Here is a 15,635-nt window from a genome sequence, read left to right on the forward strand (position 1 = left end):
GCGGGTCGGAGCTGCAACCTGGGTCACGGTAAGAGCTGGGTGGGCAGCTGCGGCGGACCCTCCACCTCCCCTGGGCAGGTGGACTGAGTGGCCCCCGGGCTGCTCCACAGGTCTCCCCCCTCCCAAGCCAGCGTGGAGGCCAGCTGGGGAGCTGCGGTGGACCCTCCACTTGCCCTGGTGTGTGTGTGTGTGTGTTGGGGGAGTGGGCTGAGAGCAGCCCCCGGCCGTGTCCCCGGACTCCAGGCTCTCCGTCCAGCCGAGGACAGGTGGAGGGTCCGTGACTAGACACAGGCTCCCCACAACTGCCCATATGGCTCTCCCCGACTGGGCTCCGGCAAAGGGGGGGGAGGGAGGGAATGATGCCTCAGAGCCTAAGCCCAGCCCCCAGTGTAAAGCCCAGCAAATCCACAGACATCAGTGGATATCTGCAGATAATTTTTGTGGATTGGAAGCGGATACACATCTGTGCAGGGCTCTATATGTATGCAGTGTTTGCAGGATCAGGGCCATAATACATCTACCTGGTTCTTTTAAATAAGGCAGGAAAGTCTGGAATGTGAAAAGAATGAAAAATTCAAATGTTTAGTTTTCAGTCCATGCAAAGGGCTTGGTAGGCCTGCTGCCCAAGACTAAATCCTGGTGTCCAATGTGCAAACGAAACCCTGTCCTGCTCTTTGCATAGGGGAAAGGGGAAAAGGATCCCTTCACAACACTCAAGAGCACAAGGAAAGTCATCTAGAAAACTAGCCCACACACCACATCTACAAGCAGAAATGATTTTCATGTTAGGCAATGTGTCTGGCATGCTTGCTGTTGACAGTAAGCATTAACTGGAAATAGGCTTTACCCTAGCGTGGAGCAGCAACACCAAAGTGTACTCAACAGCATCTCTCCTTTTGCTTAGCCCTTAGTTTGCATAATTTTTTGGCCAGTCCAAAACAGTATCATTCTTTGTTGAGCTGCAACATCCCTTGTAGGAGTGACAGTCATTCAAGTCAAGTGGGAAAACGGAGCAGAAATGTACTGGTATGAGCAATTTCATATAAAACTTACTCTGATTTTAGCGTAGTTTAACATTTCCTGAGTTGTTTCATACGTTGGCCATGGAGCGTTTATACAGTAATCCACGACAAAATGGTTATCCTGTTTGATTAAAGAAACAGTTTAAAATTCTTAATTCTCGGCTCCCTTTCAGCTTGGTTGAATGTGTACAATAAGAGTCATGCAACGTATAAAGCATTTACCTGTGTTTTATGCAGATTTTCTTTAGCTTCATCCACAAGGTCTAACCAAACTGTTTGACCATAACTCCCAATGGAAGATGAAGCCAATTTCTCTAAAATAGCACTTGCTTTTACTTTGTAAACAAGCTGTTTTAAAAAACAAAGGCAGACACTTTTAAAACTAGCATCCTACTTCTTTAAAGAGATAACCTCTCTCTGTAGTTGAAAGGTCATCACGTGGTCAGATCACAATATTATTCTGGAGGAAACTAGGTCCAAATAAGGTGCGTGTCCTCATTTAAGTATTTAACTATCATGGTACTTTTTGGTTTACTAAACTACATGTTTGCGCGGGAGTGCAAGGTGGGTGATAGAGTCCTTTAGGCTTTTTCCATATGATGTTTTAAAAAGTTGTGTTAATTTTATAAACTCCTATTATCTGGAAAGATTAAATTTTTTTCTTTTTTTTCTTTTTTAAAAAAGAGCCTATGGCTATTTTAACTCATCACTGAAGAACTATAAAGTTAACTAATCAAAACATGCTGCTAATCCTTGATCACCCATTAACTCACTCTCTTTCTAAGTAAAATTATTTGTTGATAAATTCTAATCTTTGTCGTGATCAATTTCAGAAAATATGATTAATCAAATTTTCTAGTGCACATAAACAATTAGCATTTCGTGTCTAAGACGAATGCTACAGTCCAGCTTCTGCTACTATTCGAGTCAACTGGCAAAACTCCCATGAATTGCCATAGAAAAAGCTAGTGCAGCATTGTCCCCAACATGATTTTTTGTCAACCGAGAAGGGTCTGTCTATAAAAGAAATAGTTCAAGTTCAGAATAAGGCCAAGAGAGCTTCCCCTGGGAAGTGCTGAGGTCTCTAATAGGAATTGAGGGAGCTCAGTACCCTGCAGGATTAGATCCAATACCCCAAGGAAGTTCTAATAATAATGCAATGACTCAAGCCAACCAGTCTTATTATTGTTAATCAACATACATTAAGTGCTGCTCTTCAAGCAGTGCTACACCCCCTGATGCTTATATGGGCAACCTCCATCAGAAGGCATACAGTACTTTATGCAGAATGGTTCAGAGGTATATTAGTTACGTCAGATGAAAATTTACTTCTTTCACACTCAACTGTGTATCTTAAATCAGTTTATTTTAAAAGCTAATTCACAATTTGAATGTTTTATATCCTATTAAGAAATTAACAGAGACAGAAACTCGGTTCATAAATTCAATCTCACAAATTAATCTCTTAATTTATTGCCAAGTATGAGTCATTTACCTCAACATCCAGTCCAAACTGAATCGCAAAATTCTCAGCTTCAGTAAACTTGTGTTTGTGAAGTAAGCGTCTTAATCTAGGGAGCGAAATTAAATAAAGCGTGATAACGTATCAAAGTTACTTAAAGAGAAAGCAAAATTTCAAAGCAGAAAATATACCTGTTTTCTGGCAAGGCTTCTGTTAAACTTCTCAATACTAAAACAGACACCGGGCCTTCAGGGGACCTGAAAGTGATTATGGAATTATGATAGTGTATGGATATAAAATAATTGGACACATCTCCATATAACAGTAATCTAATTAAACGTAAATATATGACTTACTTTTGGTGATTTTCATTAATTCCTTCCAAAAAATATATTGTATCCTGCAATAGACAATTATTAGAAACTAAAGTTACAAAAAAATAAATCTCAAGCAGTACAAAGCAACTAGCAATAATGAAGAAGTTATTAATTTGAAATGTAGATATTTCTTTTCTCTTATCCAATATCTCATCTATTGCGGTCTCACTAATATTTTGTCCAAGATGGCTGCCACCATCTAAAACTTAAGATGGCCCAAACTAAACTCTGTCTTTCTACCCCAAATCCCCCCGTTGTCCCATCTCAATTACTGTTGACACTTTCATTCTGACACTCAAGCCCTCAACAGCAGTGTCATTTCTGACTTCGCCCTCACCTTCTTTCCCCACATCCAGGCCATATCACCTTGACAGATATGGCAATTTCCTGCAGTATCCTTGGGAGGCATTATTGAATTAAGTTTCAATATTTTTTGAGGTCCAATGTATTAAATTAATGGTTTGTGTGTTACTTTAGGCCAGGATTGTATGTAACCTCTTTGGGGGAAATGGAATGCAAGGCCTGGATAATCAAAAGGAATATACTGAACAATATGCCTAACAAGAATGGACATTTGGGACAATATATGTAAAGTGGATTTCCGGGTAAATATCTAGGGGGAAGTGAATGCAAATGGCCCACCTCTGGTTATACAAAAACCCAGCCTTTTCAAGATATGCCCCCAAGAGTGGAGCTTTGTCTGTGGTTCACCTGTTACATGAGGCCAAGATCAAAGGCCCAAGCAATATAAAGAAAAAAAATCTAACTATTCATGGTTGTTCTGGTTCTGAATCTGAGACAGTTATGAACTTATTACAATGGGAAAAAAACAGTTGTGGGTTTTGAAGGACTAACATCTCCCAGAGTCTGAGGTTGGAGTCGGGGACGGGGTGATCTCTGATAAGCTTTTTAGCAAGTGTGTAGTTTCCTTTATTATTTTTAAATGTTTTCTCTGTAATGTTTTCACCTTAAAAATAAACGTACTTGCTTACAAAAGAGCTGTGTGGTCACTTGTGACTGCTGGTAATTATAGCTGTTCATAGCTTCTGGAAAGAAAGTGAAGCACAGATGCTGGCCTGTGTAGGCAGTCTGGCTCGCTGGGAATATCACAGTGTAGGCAGGAACCGTGCAGCCTGGAAAAAACCCGGTCAGGAGGGAGACACACACAAGTGTCTACCCAAGAGCCAGGAGTCTAAAGTGGAGGCCCTAAGGGACCATGGAGAGGCATATAGGTGGAGTGGCCCTGAACTTTGACAGTCACTTCTTCCTTCACATCTTTAAAAGTCAACCTTTCCTCTTCATCTAGAAAGCCAAAATTTCTGTCCTGACCACCTACTGTCTTGACTATCATCATCTCCTCTTCTTTGGTCTTTGATATTAGCCTCTATGTCTCCAAATGCCATTGCCCAAATAACCTTTCTTGCCACGTGCTTCAAACATATTACACTCCTGAGTCATTTCACCAGCTCTGCACTGTGCTGAACAGCCAATCTAGAACTTATTTAGCACCTTGAAAATGAGGGCAGTAATGCACAGCTACCTACACCTCTGTCTTGGTATCCACTCACATTTCCCAATACCCGCTCCACTCTACCAATGACACAAGCCTTGATAACCCTTTGGCTATCTCTCAGCTCCTTCTTCCAAACTGCCCATTGTGTTTGGAATATCCCTCCAAAAATCCATTTGTCAAGATGTCACCTCATCAATTAAATCTAGCATAAAAACCTACCTCAGCAGCATCATCTAAAAAAAAATTGTTTACGCTAAGAAAACAAAGCCACGCAAACCATAAATCTAACAACAAGATTTATTGGCAGCTGCCAATAATATAAAAATATTAAACTAACAAGACATGGGCTCAGCACCACCCTGATAACTGTTTGTATAATTTATCTCTTTCCTCCGTCCTTTGGATTATTTTTTAGGGTTTTTTTTTTTTTTTAATTTAAATTGTAAGATCATCAGGGGAAGGAATTGTTCTTATATGCATGTATAGTTTTTACCACTTTTTGGGCTCTAATCTAAAAGAAATAAACATAGCAACCGCTTTAGAAGTTATACATATTAAAACACTTAATTAACTTTTTTTAAAAATATAAACATACTGTGCTGATTCCACTTCGAACGAGTGAAGAAACAACAGATACTTCTAAAGAATAGAGCAGGTGCATTGCAGGCAGTGAAAAAACCACGAGGTTTCTCATCTATAAAATAAGGGGAAAAAACAAAAAGGTAAATGTAGAACTCATAAAATTTGGTGCTGCCTGATAAAATAAATTAATCTCCACAGTTATTTGCAGGATTCTTTCTGGAATGTTTCTATAGAATGAGGTAGAAAATTTATTGCGCGCTTTTTGGAGCCCCCCAGAGGACGAACGCCAAAAATTTGAGAAAGTTGAACATTGTTTTAGATGTCATCTATATTTATTATATTTTTAAAAACAAGCATGTCTGCACTAAAGAAACCCCAAACTGGTATAAAAAGCAACAGTTATTTTGCTTTCTAATAGTTGCCCAACGTGAACAGGCATTGGAGTTAAGATAACTGAAACAGAATGTTGGCATGAAATTAGCAAACACTGAGAAAAAGGCAACTATTGACTACATGCAAAATCAGCCGTCTCATATCTTCATGCTTTTCAACTGCTGTGTAATCAAAATAAAACAGAATATAGATAAATAAAGAGATTTGTACCTGTTTGTTAACAGGTACTGTCAAGGTTATTAGTTTAAGGCTGGCAATCCCTTGTCTATAAAAAAGGGGGGAAAAAAACAATGAATCAATCTTATGTTAAATTATGAAGTTTATAAAAAAGATACTGAAACAATTTGTAAAATGTAGGTATTCTATGAAAACTGAGATATTGTACTACTACAGTATATGGCCCTAGAGTAGCACAGTATGTTACCATACATAGGATAGGAGTTCAATTTCCAAGCTTGAAACCATGCATGTGGTGGCAAACTGGGAAGACAAGTACGGTCTAATGGTAAGAGCTAGAATTCTTGTGTTCTAATCTCTGCTCTGTTACCAATTTCTTTTGTAGTTGTAGGCAATTCACCTAAACTCTGTGCCTCAATTTCTCAACCTGCAAAATGTAATACCACTTATTTTCCTATTTTGAAGATAAATGCTATATACATTCTAGTTATTATGGATGTTAGTATTTCACATAGTCTTGAGAGCAATACTCCAGTGCTCAATCCAGCAGATGAGTTTTGCCAAAATGATGCTTGCAACTCTAGGGGGAGGGTTCTAAACTGCTTTAATAGTAATAAGGAGAGTCACTATGCAGGAGGCCTCATTTTTACCCTCTCTGGAAGGAAGTCAAGGATACTTGGGCTGCAGGTCCAGTATTGTGCTTTACTGAGCTAGAAAAAGGTCAGTGGAATGCTGCGAGAAGCAAAAATGAGATCTGTCATACCCATGCAGTTCAATCCTTAGACTCCCCGATGGTTAAATCTCAGCTTTAGTTCCTGTCCTTGCCAACTGGGGATTACCCCAAGACCCACAGGAAGTCAAATGAGGGTTGGACAGTTCATGCAGTAATAGACCCTTCATAGTCTAAAGATGGTACTTTAATTCTTCATTTACCTTATGACTGAAGAAGAATCTGATTCTGTAGTTAGAAGAAATTCTTCAATATGAACTGAAGGCCAATCCCAAGTCAAGGTAAGAGAATAAACATCCCACATGCTCAAAATGTTCTAGAAGAAAACAAAGTCAGGTATCCATTTTCTTGACATAATCAAGACATATTTTATTAGATTGGCAGGTCCAAAAAGGAGGATACCAATATATTTACAATACAGTAAATAAGTGTACCAGGTCTTGAAGTGTTTCTATCAAAAGAATAACGCACACTGCAAGATCAACTCCTCTATAAGGAAAGGCATCTTTCTACCTTATAAAAGTTTTTAAAAATCATTAGGTAAAAAAATCATTGTAAAAGCAATTTCAGACAGATCAGTGACATTATACTTACTTCCTTATCCAAGACAAACAACAAGTTGTCTATGACCTGAAATTGCACTGCATCTAGGAAAGAAAACAGCAAAATGTGAAGTTATGTGTGTGTCTGGGAAAAACTTATTTGGATTGCAAATATTTTGTAGAAATACCCATTTACAAAGCAGTTTATTTATTTAGAGTTTTTAAAATGGATCTTACACAGTCAGTCATCCTAGTGGCACAGTTAGGCCCCAATCCAGAAAGCATTTAAGTTTTTATCTGCTGAACTGCTTTGTTGGATTCAAACCAGAGTGCTCAGCAGCTTTTAGGAGTAAGCCCAGGAGGAAGAACAATAACATTACTAAACAATGCTCCCATTCACTCCTCAGCTAGAGACAAATATTTGAAAACAGATTAACGGAAAAAGTTTATTCAACCCTGTAAAAAATGGAAATCCAGCTGTAGGTCATACATCTTGTAATACTTCACTGCAGAAAAATCTGTTTCAAAAAGTTAACGACTTTGAAGCACAGATTTAGGCTTGCAGTATATACTCAACAAAAATAAAGTCTCCTTTTGCAATACTACATGCATTATTAAAACAGTAAACTAACAATTACAAAAATTAGCTCAAGATATTTTCAGTTATATTCCTGTCTAATTATATAAATAGACTTCTTATTTTTACAGGCAATTTTTTTTAAGTTTTACCTTTAATCATACTCGAATCAGCAAAACTTTGAACAGACACCAGGTTTTTACTAGGATCCACCGCCCATTTGGAGAGCACACAGTCACCTTGACCCTGTTTAAAAAAAACAAAACAAAATTTGGTTGTATATTAGAAATTCTGGTAGTTGTCAAGTTTGTCTCATTCATTGTAGTTTAATAGAAAAAGGCTTCTAGGAATTTGCAAGTCATGCTGAGTATCCTACACAGCCTCTTAATAGTTAAGATAAACATTTCAAAAATCAAAGTAGCTTTTTTCCTTTCCTATTTTCAGGAACTGACTAATCACAATATTTAAATCAATCATTCTTGCCCACTAAAATAGATTTTTTTTTTTGGGCTCTTCCAAAAGCATGGAACATTTACAAACAGACAATTTGCATCCAAGTAGGACATGGTGCCTGATCCAAAGCCCATCAATGGAAATACCTGCAATGAAGTTAATGGGTTTTGGATCAAGACCATAGGTAGTATTATCTATCGGACCACATTGAGCCCTAGTCCAGAAAAGTGCTTCAGTATGTCCATAATTTTCATCCCCTTAAAATCAATGGGACTATGCACGTGCTTAAGCACTTCGGCAGACTAGGACTTTATACTGTACTTTGGCAAAAGTCTGTTGAATGTGGGCCCGATAAAAAGACTCTCATTGACTTCAGTTGACATTAGATTGGGCCCTCTGAGAACAAGGATTAGATTAGAAATACAAGAGCACATGCAGATGAACTAAAATCCCGCAATTTAGTATAGTCACTAGTAAAGTGCCACACATTTACCATCAACCATCATAGCACTATGCCCAGTTTTGAAATGACAAATTGTCCCTTTAAAACTAAAATCTTGACATTGTCTTTTAATCGATCAAAAGATTACTGATATTGCAGACTATCATTACATTTATAGACATCTTAATGCATCAGATAATTTTAATCAATTGTCTCCATAAAAATTTTTTCAGTAAAATATCAGTATGTAAATTTACCCCAATTATCAGCAGGATGTTGTTCATCGAGTCACCAATCACAAAATTCAGACAACCAAGGGTGTGATAATCCTTTGTAGAAATATAAGCAGTCTTGATCATTCCTTGTAACTGGAAAAATGAAAACAGAGTTATTTATGGAATAATTAAGTTTGTTAAAACTTAAATGCTAACTTTAGGATGTAAAGAAAACTTCAGTTTACCCATTTATCAGTTAGCTTTACAGCAATTAAAAAATTTTCAAACAAAAAGTGTTTGATAAGCTATACATATCAAAGTTTTGTAAACTGGAAATTTGTAACAGATACACCAGGTGGCACACTAGCAGATACTGCATTTACCTTCTTTGCTGTAATCATGTCCATCTTGTCAATTGCTACATAAAAATAATAAAAAAAAAAGTAAACAAATATAGTTTCGTAATTTCATAGTTTCATATTGGATAGCTGTAATGCCAACCTGACAGCTCTGTACAGCACTAACACCACTATAATCAAAGTTCACATGCTTTTCCAGTGGTCAGGCATTATAGAAAATTAACTTTTTGTAAGCCCAGGGTGGTCCTGTGCTGTTGGTGACCTCATTAAGGTAATTTCTAATATTCTTCAATATAACTAACACAGTAATACTATGACTTGGAATTCTATTCCTGTAACAAGCAATACTCTCAATAAGAAACAGAATTAGTGAAGGGAATGTAAACTATAAGTAATTTGCGGGGGAGGGAGGGTGGGGGGGGGAATAGTATACAAAACTAGGGTTGGTTTTTTTTAGACAAACTAAAACCTTGCATCATTCACAATTAGTTCACACTATCTTACTCATTCATAGTGTTTTTAAGACCATTTCCTGGAAGTTGCTGAACATTCTCAGCTCCCTCTGAAGCCAATGGGAGTTGAGGTCACTCAGCACTTCACAGGATTGGACTCTTAGCCACTACAGAAAGCAGCACACAAGTATTTTAGTTGTTATAGGTTAATACACAGCGATCCAGAATTTTATTTTAAACATGAGTTGTATCATCATACCTTCCTGAATTTTTGCAAGTGGGACGCACATAATGCAAAAGAATCCATTGCTTGTGAGAATGAATATATGATAGATTCCTATAAAAATAAACACAAATACAACAAACTTAAGTTTCTAAAAGTGTAAAAATTATTTAGCTCAAACTTTGACCTATTTTAAAATTCTAATCTGGTGAAAACTAGTTACATTTTATTTGTTAAAGTAAGAACATTACCAAGCACAGAAAGATTTAAAATATATGTGGGACCAAAATTAAGAACATACATACATAACACAGCCTGAGATTACCCCATGCAACTCTAACAGCAGCTGAATGACATAATTCATAGAACTTTGCTGATACTAGTGATGCTGTTAAGTATTATTGTAACGTCACAAAAAATCACCTTACCACTAATGTCACTAAGTACATATGCACCATTAAAGGCCAAATCATGAGGTTCTGAAGTCAATAGGCATTCATATATGTAAAAATAAAGTAAAGTTCTCACAACTGGTTCTAAGTCAACCAAAAAGATGCTACCTGCTAAAAATAAACTAACAACATAAATTAAAAATCTCACACTAGTGTCCAGAGAGAATAGATCCTAAATTCATCCCCTTAATTCCCACCGGTCAATGCTGTCAGACCAGCGAAGGAAAGGATATCTGAAGTTACAGTCTCTCTAATGAAAATTTATCACCCCAGACATTCATATCTAGGTACTATTTGAAAAGATGCCTCAGCAAAGATAGGTAGTGCATAAAGAAAGAAACAACCAGAACCAGGTTAGTTTCAGAGGGAACATATGCCAAACAGAGGAAAAAATGAATATTGATGTCAAACTTCTAAATAACAAAAAAGAACTCAAAGTACTTCACATAGAAGCCAGTACTGGTAAAAAGGCATGCATCAGAACTTTTTTTTTTAAAAAGCATCCACCAGGCATTATAAAATTTTAGTCACTAACTACCTTAAATAGATCTGTCAAAAAAAATTGTTTTTCCAAAAAAAAAAAAATTAATAAGCAGTTCAATATATAAATTAGTACCACAAAATGTAGTTACAAACAATGCAATTTGGCTTCTTCGATTAGATTAACAGAAGTGAAACTAATGACTATTAAAGACTCAATGTACTTACAATGTATAAGGGTGAAATCCTTCACCACTAAAGTTAATGGGAGTTTTGATGTTGACTTCATAGAAGTCAAGATTTCATCACAAGAATAACCAGATGCTCAGGTTGGGCCTGATGTAATGTCAATAGGAGTCTTTCCACTGCTTTCAGTGGGCTTTGGATCAGGCCCTATTGCCTGTGCCACCTGTCAAGTGGGGCATAATAATTAATTAAAACTAGATATAGGAAACCTGAGCAGCTTTCCTGGGACAGTAGCTGTGGAAAATGAAAAGTTTTGGAGTACAGTCATCCCAAATAACATGCTTATCTCCCAATATTTTATAAATAAAAAAAAATTTTAAATCTGAAATTAAATTTAACCAAAACACTTTAGTAAGTGATTGTGGTCTGGATTCTGCAAACACTTATCCTTGTGCTTAACTGTACACATACAAGAAGTTCCACTAAAGTGAATGGAAATGCTCACATGTGTACAGTTAAGTACATGTATGTTTACAGGTTCTGGCCTTAAAGGAGCACTGAGACAGCCTCTTAAACAATATCCTGAATGCATGTGCATATCCACTTTTAAATATTAACACACAGCAAGAAGAGATGTACAGAAAAATATAACCTACACAAACTGTTACTAAGTAGCACACTTCTCCTTGTTTTCCTGAGGTTGTCAGACATGAGCTCCGTCAAGAGTTCAACCCTGGAAGGTGCAGAGCACATTGGCCCTGATCCACCAAAGTACATAAGCATGTGCTTAACTTTAAGAATGCAGTTCAATGGGACTCCTCCTATGCTTAAAGTTAGGCATGTGCTGATGTGCTCTGTCAGATCAGGGCCAGAGTGCTCCACACTTGCAGGGTTGAGCCCTAACGGGTCAAGTCCAGCTATCACAGCACATACATTTTTATTACAGATAAATTACTCACGGTTAAGATCGCAGCCATCTTATTTTTTCTTCTGAAAGTAAAGACCAGGCTATTTTTAGGAAGAATTATAAGAAAAAACGTACCTCCATCTGCATTATCTTTTTCTATAATAAGGTTTAGATAAGTCTTTTCATTTGCAGATTTCTGAACCAAAACCTAAAATAAAAGTCAACATAAAGACAAATTTTATTCCATACTGGATTAAAATTATGTGTTTATTAGGAAATAATGCATATCAATGTTAACCTATACTTTTTTCCCTCCAGAAATTCTGCATTAACGTGCAATTTTGAATAATAAGGAATTGGTAACATAAATAATTACTTTAGGGATCAATCCTGCACACTCTTAGAGAAATAGTCCTTATCCTCATACAAAATGGGGCTGTGTTTTGTTTTTTGTATTTAAATAAAGTTCACTAGATCTGTTACTCACAGGACATTTTATGGTGGTGGGAAAAAAAGTTCCTTATAACCTAACATGCATAGTCAGCCAAAGCAAGAGTCACCTTCAAGATACTCAGTTTATTAATATTTTGATATTTGACACAAATAAAAAAGCATGCAAGCAACCGAGAATGGAGCAAAAAAGTAAGTTCCGTACATTAGTTAGCAAAGTTTGCTTTGATGGTACATGAATAAGGTGTAGGTTACCACTTCTCTCGCCGACTACAAGAAATTGTCCTTTTTGACACAAACCAACCACATCCACTTCAGTATCTGAAAATTCCAAACCAAAATTTCAAATATTAGATTGTCATAGACAATGCAGTTCAGGCATGAATAAAGTTAGTAGTGCAGCATCTCAAATTCCTTCAAATATTTATTTTGATTTATAGAAGTGCTAAGAAAGGAGCATTCTTCCACATGCTCTAAGCCAGGGGTTCTCAACAAATTTTTTGGTGGCCTCAGAATGCGGCCACCAACTCTTGCTGGTGGCCGCACTGACACTTTTCTCTAAAATACTTAATTAACTTTAGGAAAAACAAATAAATATGCATGTATACACATCAAGATCATTGCAATTTATTTATGTAGGGTTTTTTTGCAGACTCAATAATAAAAATAATGCTGTGAAAAGTGATATTTGTAGGTTTAATGTCACTTTTCATAGCAAGTCCTGGCAAGTTAAGACCTGAGTGGAGGGGTGAGGCAGCAGATGTTGGGGTGATGGCTGGGGGGGGGTGTCGCCACCGCACGGTCGGAGGTGTGGGTTGGCGCCCTGGGCCAGCACCCACTGGAACCCAGGGTCGGTCCCCACAGTTGTGTGGCCAGGGCTGGGGATCGGCACCCACTGCCACACAAGTGGGGGTCGGAACCCAGAGCTGGCACCTGCTGCTGTGCGACTGGGGCCGGGAGTCGGCACCAGGGTCTGTGCCTGCAGCTGCACAGCTGGGGGTAGGAGTCAGTATCCTGGGCCAGCACTCGCCAGAGCCTGCTGCTGCATGACCCGAGGTCGGCATCCAGGGCCAGCACCTGCCAGAGCCTGGGGTTGGTGTCTGCTTCCGCGTGACCGGGCCTGGCGCCTGGGGATCGGCACCCATGGCCAGCTCCTGCCAGAACCGAGGGTTGACATCCAGGAGCAGTGCTTGGGGTCAGCAGCCAGGGCTCGGGGTCGGAGCACACGGCTGGGGGTTGGCTGTCACCAGGGTTTGGGCCTGCGCCTGCTGCCACATGGCCAGGGCTAGGGGGCGGCATCCAGAGCCAGCACCCACGGAAGCCCAAGGCCAGCACCGGGGATCCGCACCCAGGGCCAGCAGCCACTGGAGCTCAGGGTCGGTGCGTGGGGCCGGCACCTGGGATCAGTGACTAGGGCTGGGGGTCAATGCACACGGATGGGAGTCAGCGCCTGGGGCCAGCGGCCGCTGGCGGGATTAGGGGTCGGCGCCACATGGCCAGAACCGGGATCGGAGCCCACTAGCGTGTGGCCAGGGGTTGGAGGCTGGAACCCCATGGCTGGAGCCCTAGTCTGCAGCCAGGCTCCCTAAGTCCCCACTGCCTAACCACCCCAGGGCTGAAGTCCAATCCCCACTAAGCCCCTCCGTCCCCTCCCAGGTAGAGAGCTCACCTTGCTCCTTGAGCGTTGTACCCCACCTGTCTCCGGAGACATGTTTTGCTGCCCCCACTCCCCATCACCACCCAAGAAGCTGCTGGGGCCGCATTTGAGAAATGGTGCTCTAGGCACCCTTGATACAAGTTAAAAATACAAGTTCAGCAATTTATAATAGCCCAGCACAAACCTCCCAAAATCAGGCTTGAGACCAATATAATGATTCTAAAAATTGTCCACAATTCATTTTGTGTGAAGAGCTGGTAAATCACTGTTCTAATATCAACAGGGTTTTGTATTCTATAATATAAATGGTTTTGTTTAACTTGTTAATAAATCTTTTTCAACTAAAAGCAATATTAGTTGGTCATGTTTCTTTCTCACATATTACATACTTTTAAGGTAATAAAAATAGCAGATATAGTTTGTCTCCATGGTTATATAGATTTGATCTCTCCCAATTTTCACTCAAGATGCAAATTGGGGAGTCTTTGGATCATATCTGTAGTTTCACTTTTTTATCCCAATCCTGCAAATACACACACATCTTCATTCATGTGAGTAGTCCTACAGAAGCCATTAGGATTCCCCACATATTTAATATTAAGCTCACCCATAAATGTTTCCAGAATTGAGACTTCAGACCTCAATCCTGCAAAGAGTTTCATATAGGTGGACCTCTGCACTCAGACACATCCCCAATAAAGTTAATAGGAGCTTTGTTAATGACCTCTATGGGCAACAGAGGTGCTTGTTTATACAAATTGTTTATACAAATGTTCTGTTATAATGGTGGGGTTGTTGTTTTTTTTAATCTAGGATATATTGATGAAGGATACTTCCTGTATTTTCAGTTAAAAAATAATAATGCTGTTTTTAATTAACTGAATCCATAGGCAATTTTCACTTACAGTTAGTTTAATTCCAAAAAATAAACTCACCAAACTGAATGTGCATCTGAAAAGACTGGCAAATGCTATCAAGAAGTGCCACTGATCTGTCAGCCACAATAATACAGCCATCACTTGAGTTGCATGCATATAGTTTTGGATTACACAAGACCTTAGAAATAAAAAGAAGAGCTATGAAATATAAGCAACTAAAAGTACCTTTAAAAATACAGATAAGAGTAAAGCTTTTCAACAATTAAAAAAAGACAATATGTAATAGTCTATTAGTCTAAAACAATTTTTTTACATGCACCTCTACCTCGATATAACGCTGTCTTCGGGAGCCAAAAAATCTTACTGCGTTATAGGTGAAACCGTGTTATAGCGAACTTGGTTTGATCCACCGGAGTGCGCCCCCCCGGAGCACTACTTTACTGCATTATATCTGAATTCGTGTTATATCGGGTCGCGTTATATCGGGGTAGAGGTGTAGTTCCAATAAATTCCAGCATAATAAGCTCTGATACTGATAAATTCTACCTTTTCAGAGGAAGTTATTTTAACTAGCGTATTCTCTTGGTACAGGGCAGTTCCACATTCTTGTCTCGAACCTATGTTCAGTCGTCCACTTCCTGTGTCATCATTTGTCAGAAGTTCAATACAATTCCACATGTTGAAGAAATTCTTTACCTCTGATAAATAGATAGAAATTATAGTAGCAAAAGCTAAATGGCATTAAAGCAAAGTGACATTTAAACAATTGGTATTATCACATAAAACCCACTGATTTTGTCGTGATACTATGATTCTATATCGGGGTAGGCAACCTTTCAGAAGTGGTGTGCCGAGTCTTCATTTATTCACTTTAATTTAAGGTTTCGCGTGCCGGTAATACATTTTAACGTTTTTAGAAGGTGTCTCTCTCTACAAGTCTATATTATATAACTAAACTATTGTTGTATGTAAAATAAACAAGGTTTTCAATATGTTTAAGAAGCTTCATTTAAAATTAAATTAAAATGCTGATCTTACGCCGCCAGCCTGCTCAGCCCGCTTCCAGCCTGGGGTTCTGTTCACCTAGGCCGGCAGTGGGCTGAGCG

At 38.7% G+C, this 15,635-nt stretch overlaps 1 protein-coding gene across 1 annotated transcript in view; it reads right to left on the reverse strand.

Annotated features, from left to right (window-relative positions):
- The window catches only part of KNTC1 (kinetochore associated 1), a 75,732-nt gene that overhangs the window by 52,957 nt on the left and 7,140 nt on the right, over positions 1-15,635 (reverse strand). Inside the window, exons 2-18 of the mRNA XM_026656929.1 lie at positions 15,076-15,227; positions 14,587-14,707; positions 12,200-12,315; positions 11,680-11,752; positions 9,556-9,633; positions 8,869-8,903; positions 8,528-8,638; positions 7,528-7,621; positions 6,851-6,903; positions 6,460-6,572; positions 5,560-5,614; positions 4,970-5,068; positions 2,841-2,884; positions 2,676-2,741; positions 2,518-2,593; positions 1,245-1,370; positions 1,054-1,143 (exon numbers count right to left, since the gene is read on the reverse strand). Of these exons, the coding sequence (XP_026512714.1) occupies positions 1,054-1,143; positions 1,245-1,370; positions 2,518-2,593; positions 2,676-2,741; positions 2,841-2,884; positions 4,970-5,068; positions 5,560-5,614; positions 6,460-6,572; positions 6,851-6,903; positions 7,528-7,621; positions 8,528-8,638; positions 8,869-8,903; positions 9,556-9,633; positions 11,680-11,752; positions 12,200-12,315; positions 14,587-14,707; positions 15,076-15,207 (1,482 nt within the window). The 5' untranslated portion in view covers positions 15,208-15,227. The remainder of the gene's footprint in view (positions 1-1,053; positions 1,144-1,244; positions 1,371-2,517; positions 2,594-2,675; positions 2,742-2,840; positions 2,885-4,969; positions 5,069-5,559; positions 5,615-6,459; positions 6,573-6,850; positions 6,904-7,527; positions 7,622-8,527; positions 8,639-8,868; positions 8,904-9,555; positions 9,634-11,679; positions 11,753-12,199; positions 12,316-14,586; positions 14,708-15,075; positions 15,228-15,635) is intronic.

The sequence above is a fragment of the Terrapene carolina genome, unplaced genomic scaffold (assembly GCF_002925995.2).
Source record: "Terrapene carolina triunguis isolate 2854851 unplaced genomic scaffold, T_m_triunguis-2.0 Scaffold234, whole genome shotgun sequence".
NCBI lineage: Eukaryota > Metazoa > Chordata > Testudines > Emydidae > Terrapene > Terrapene triunguis.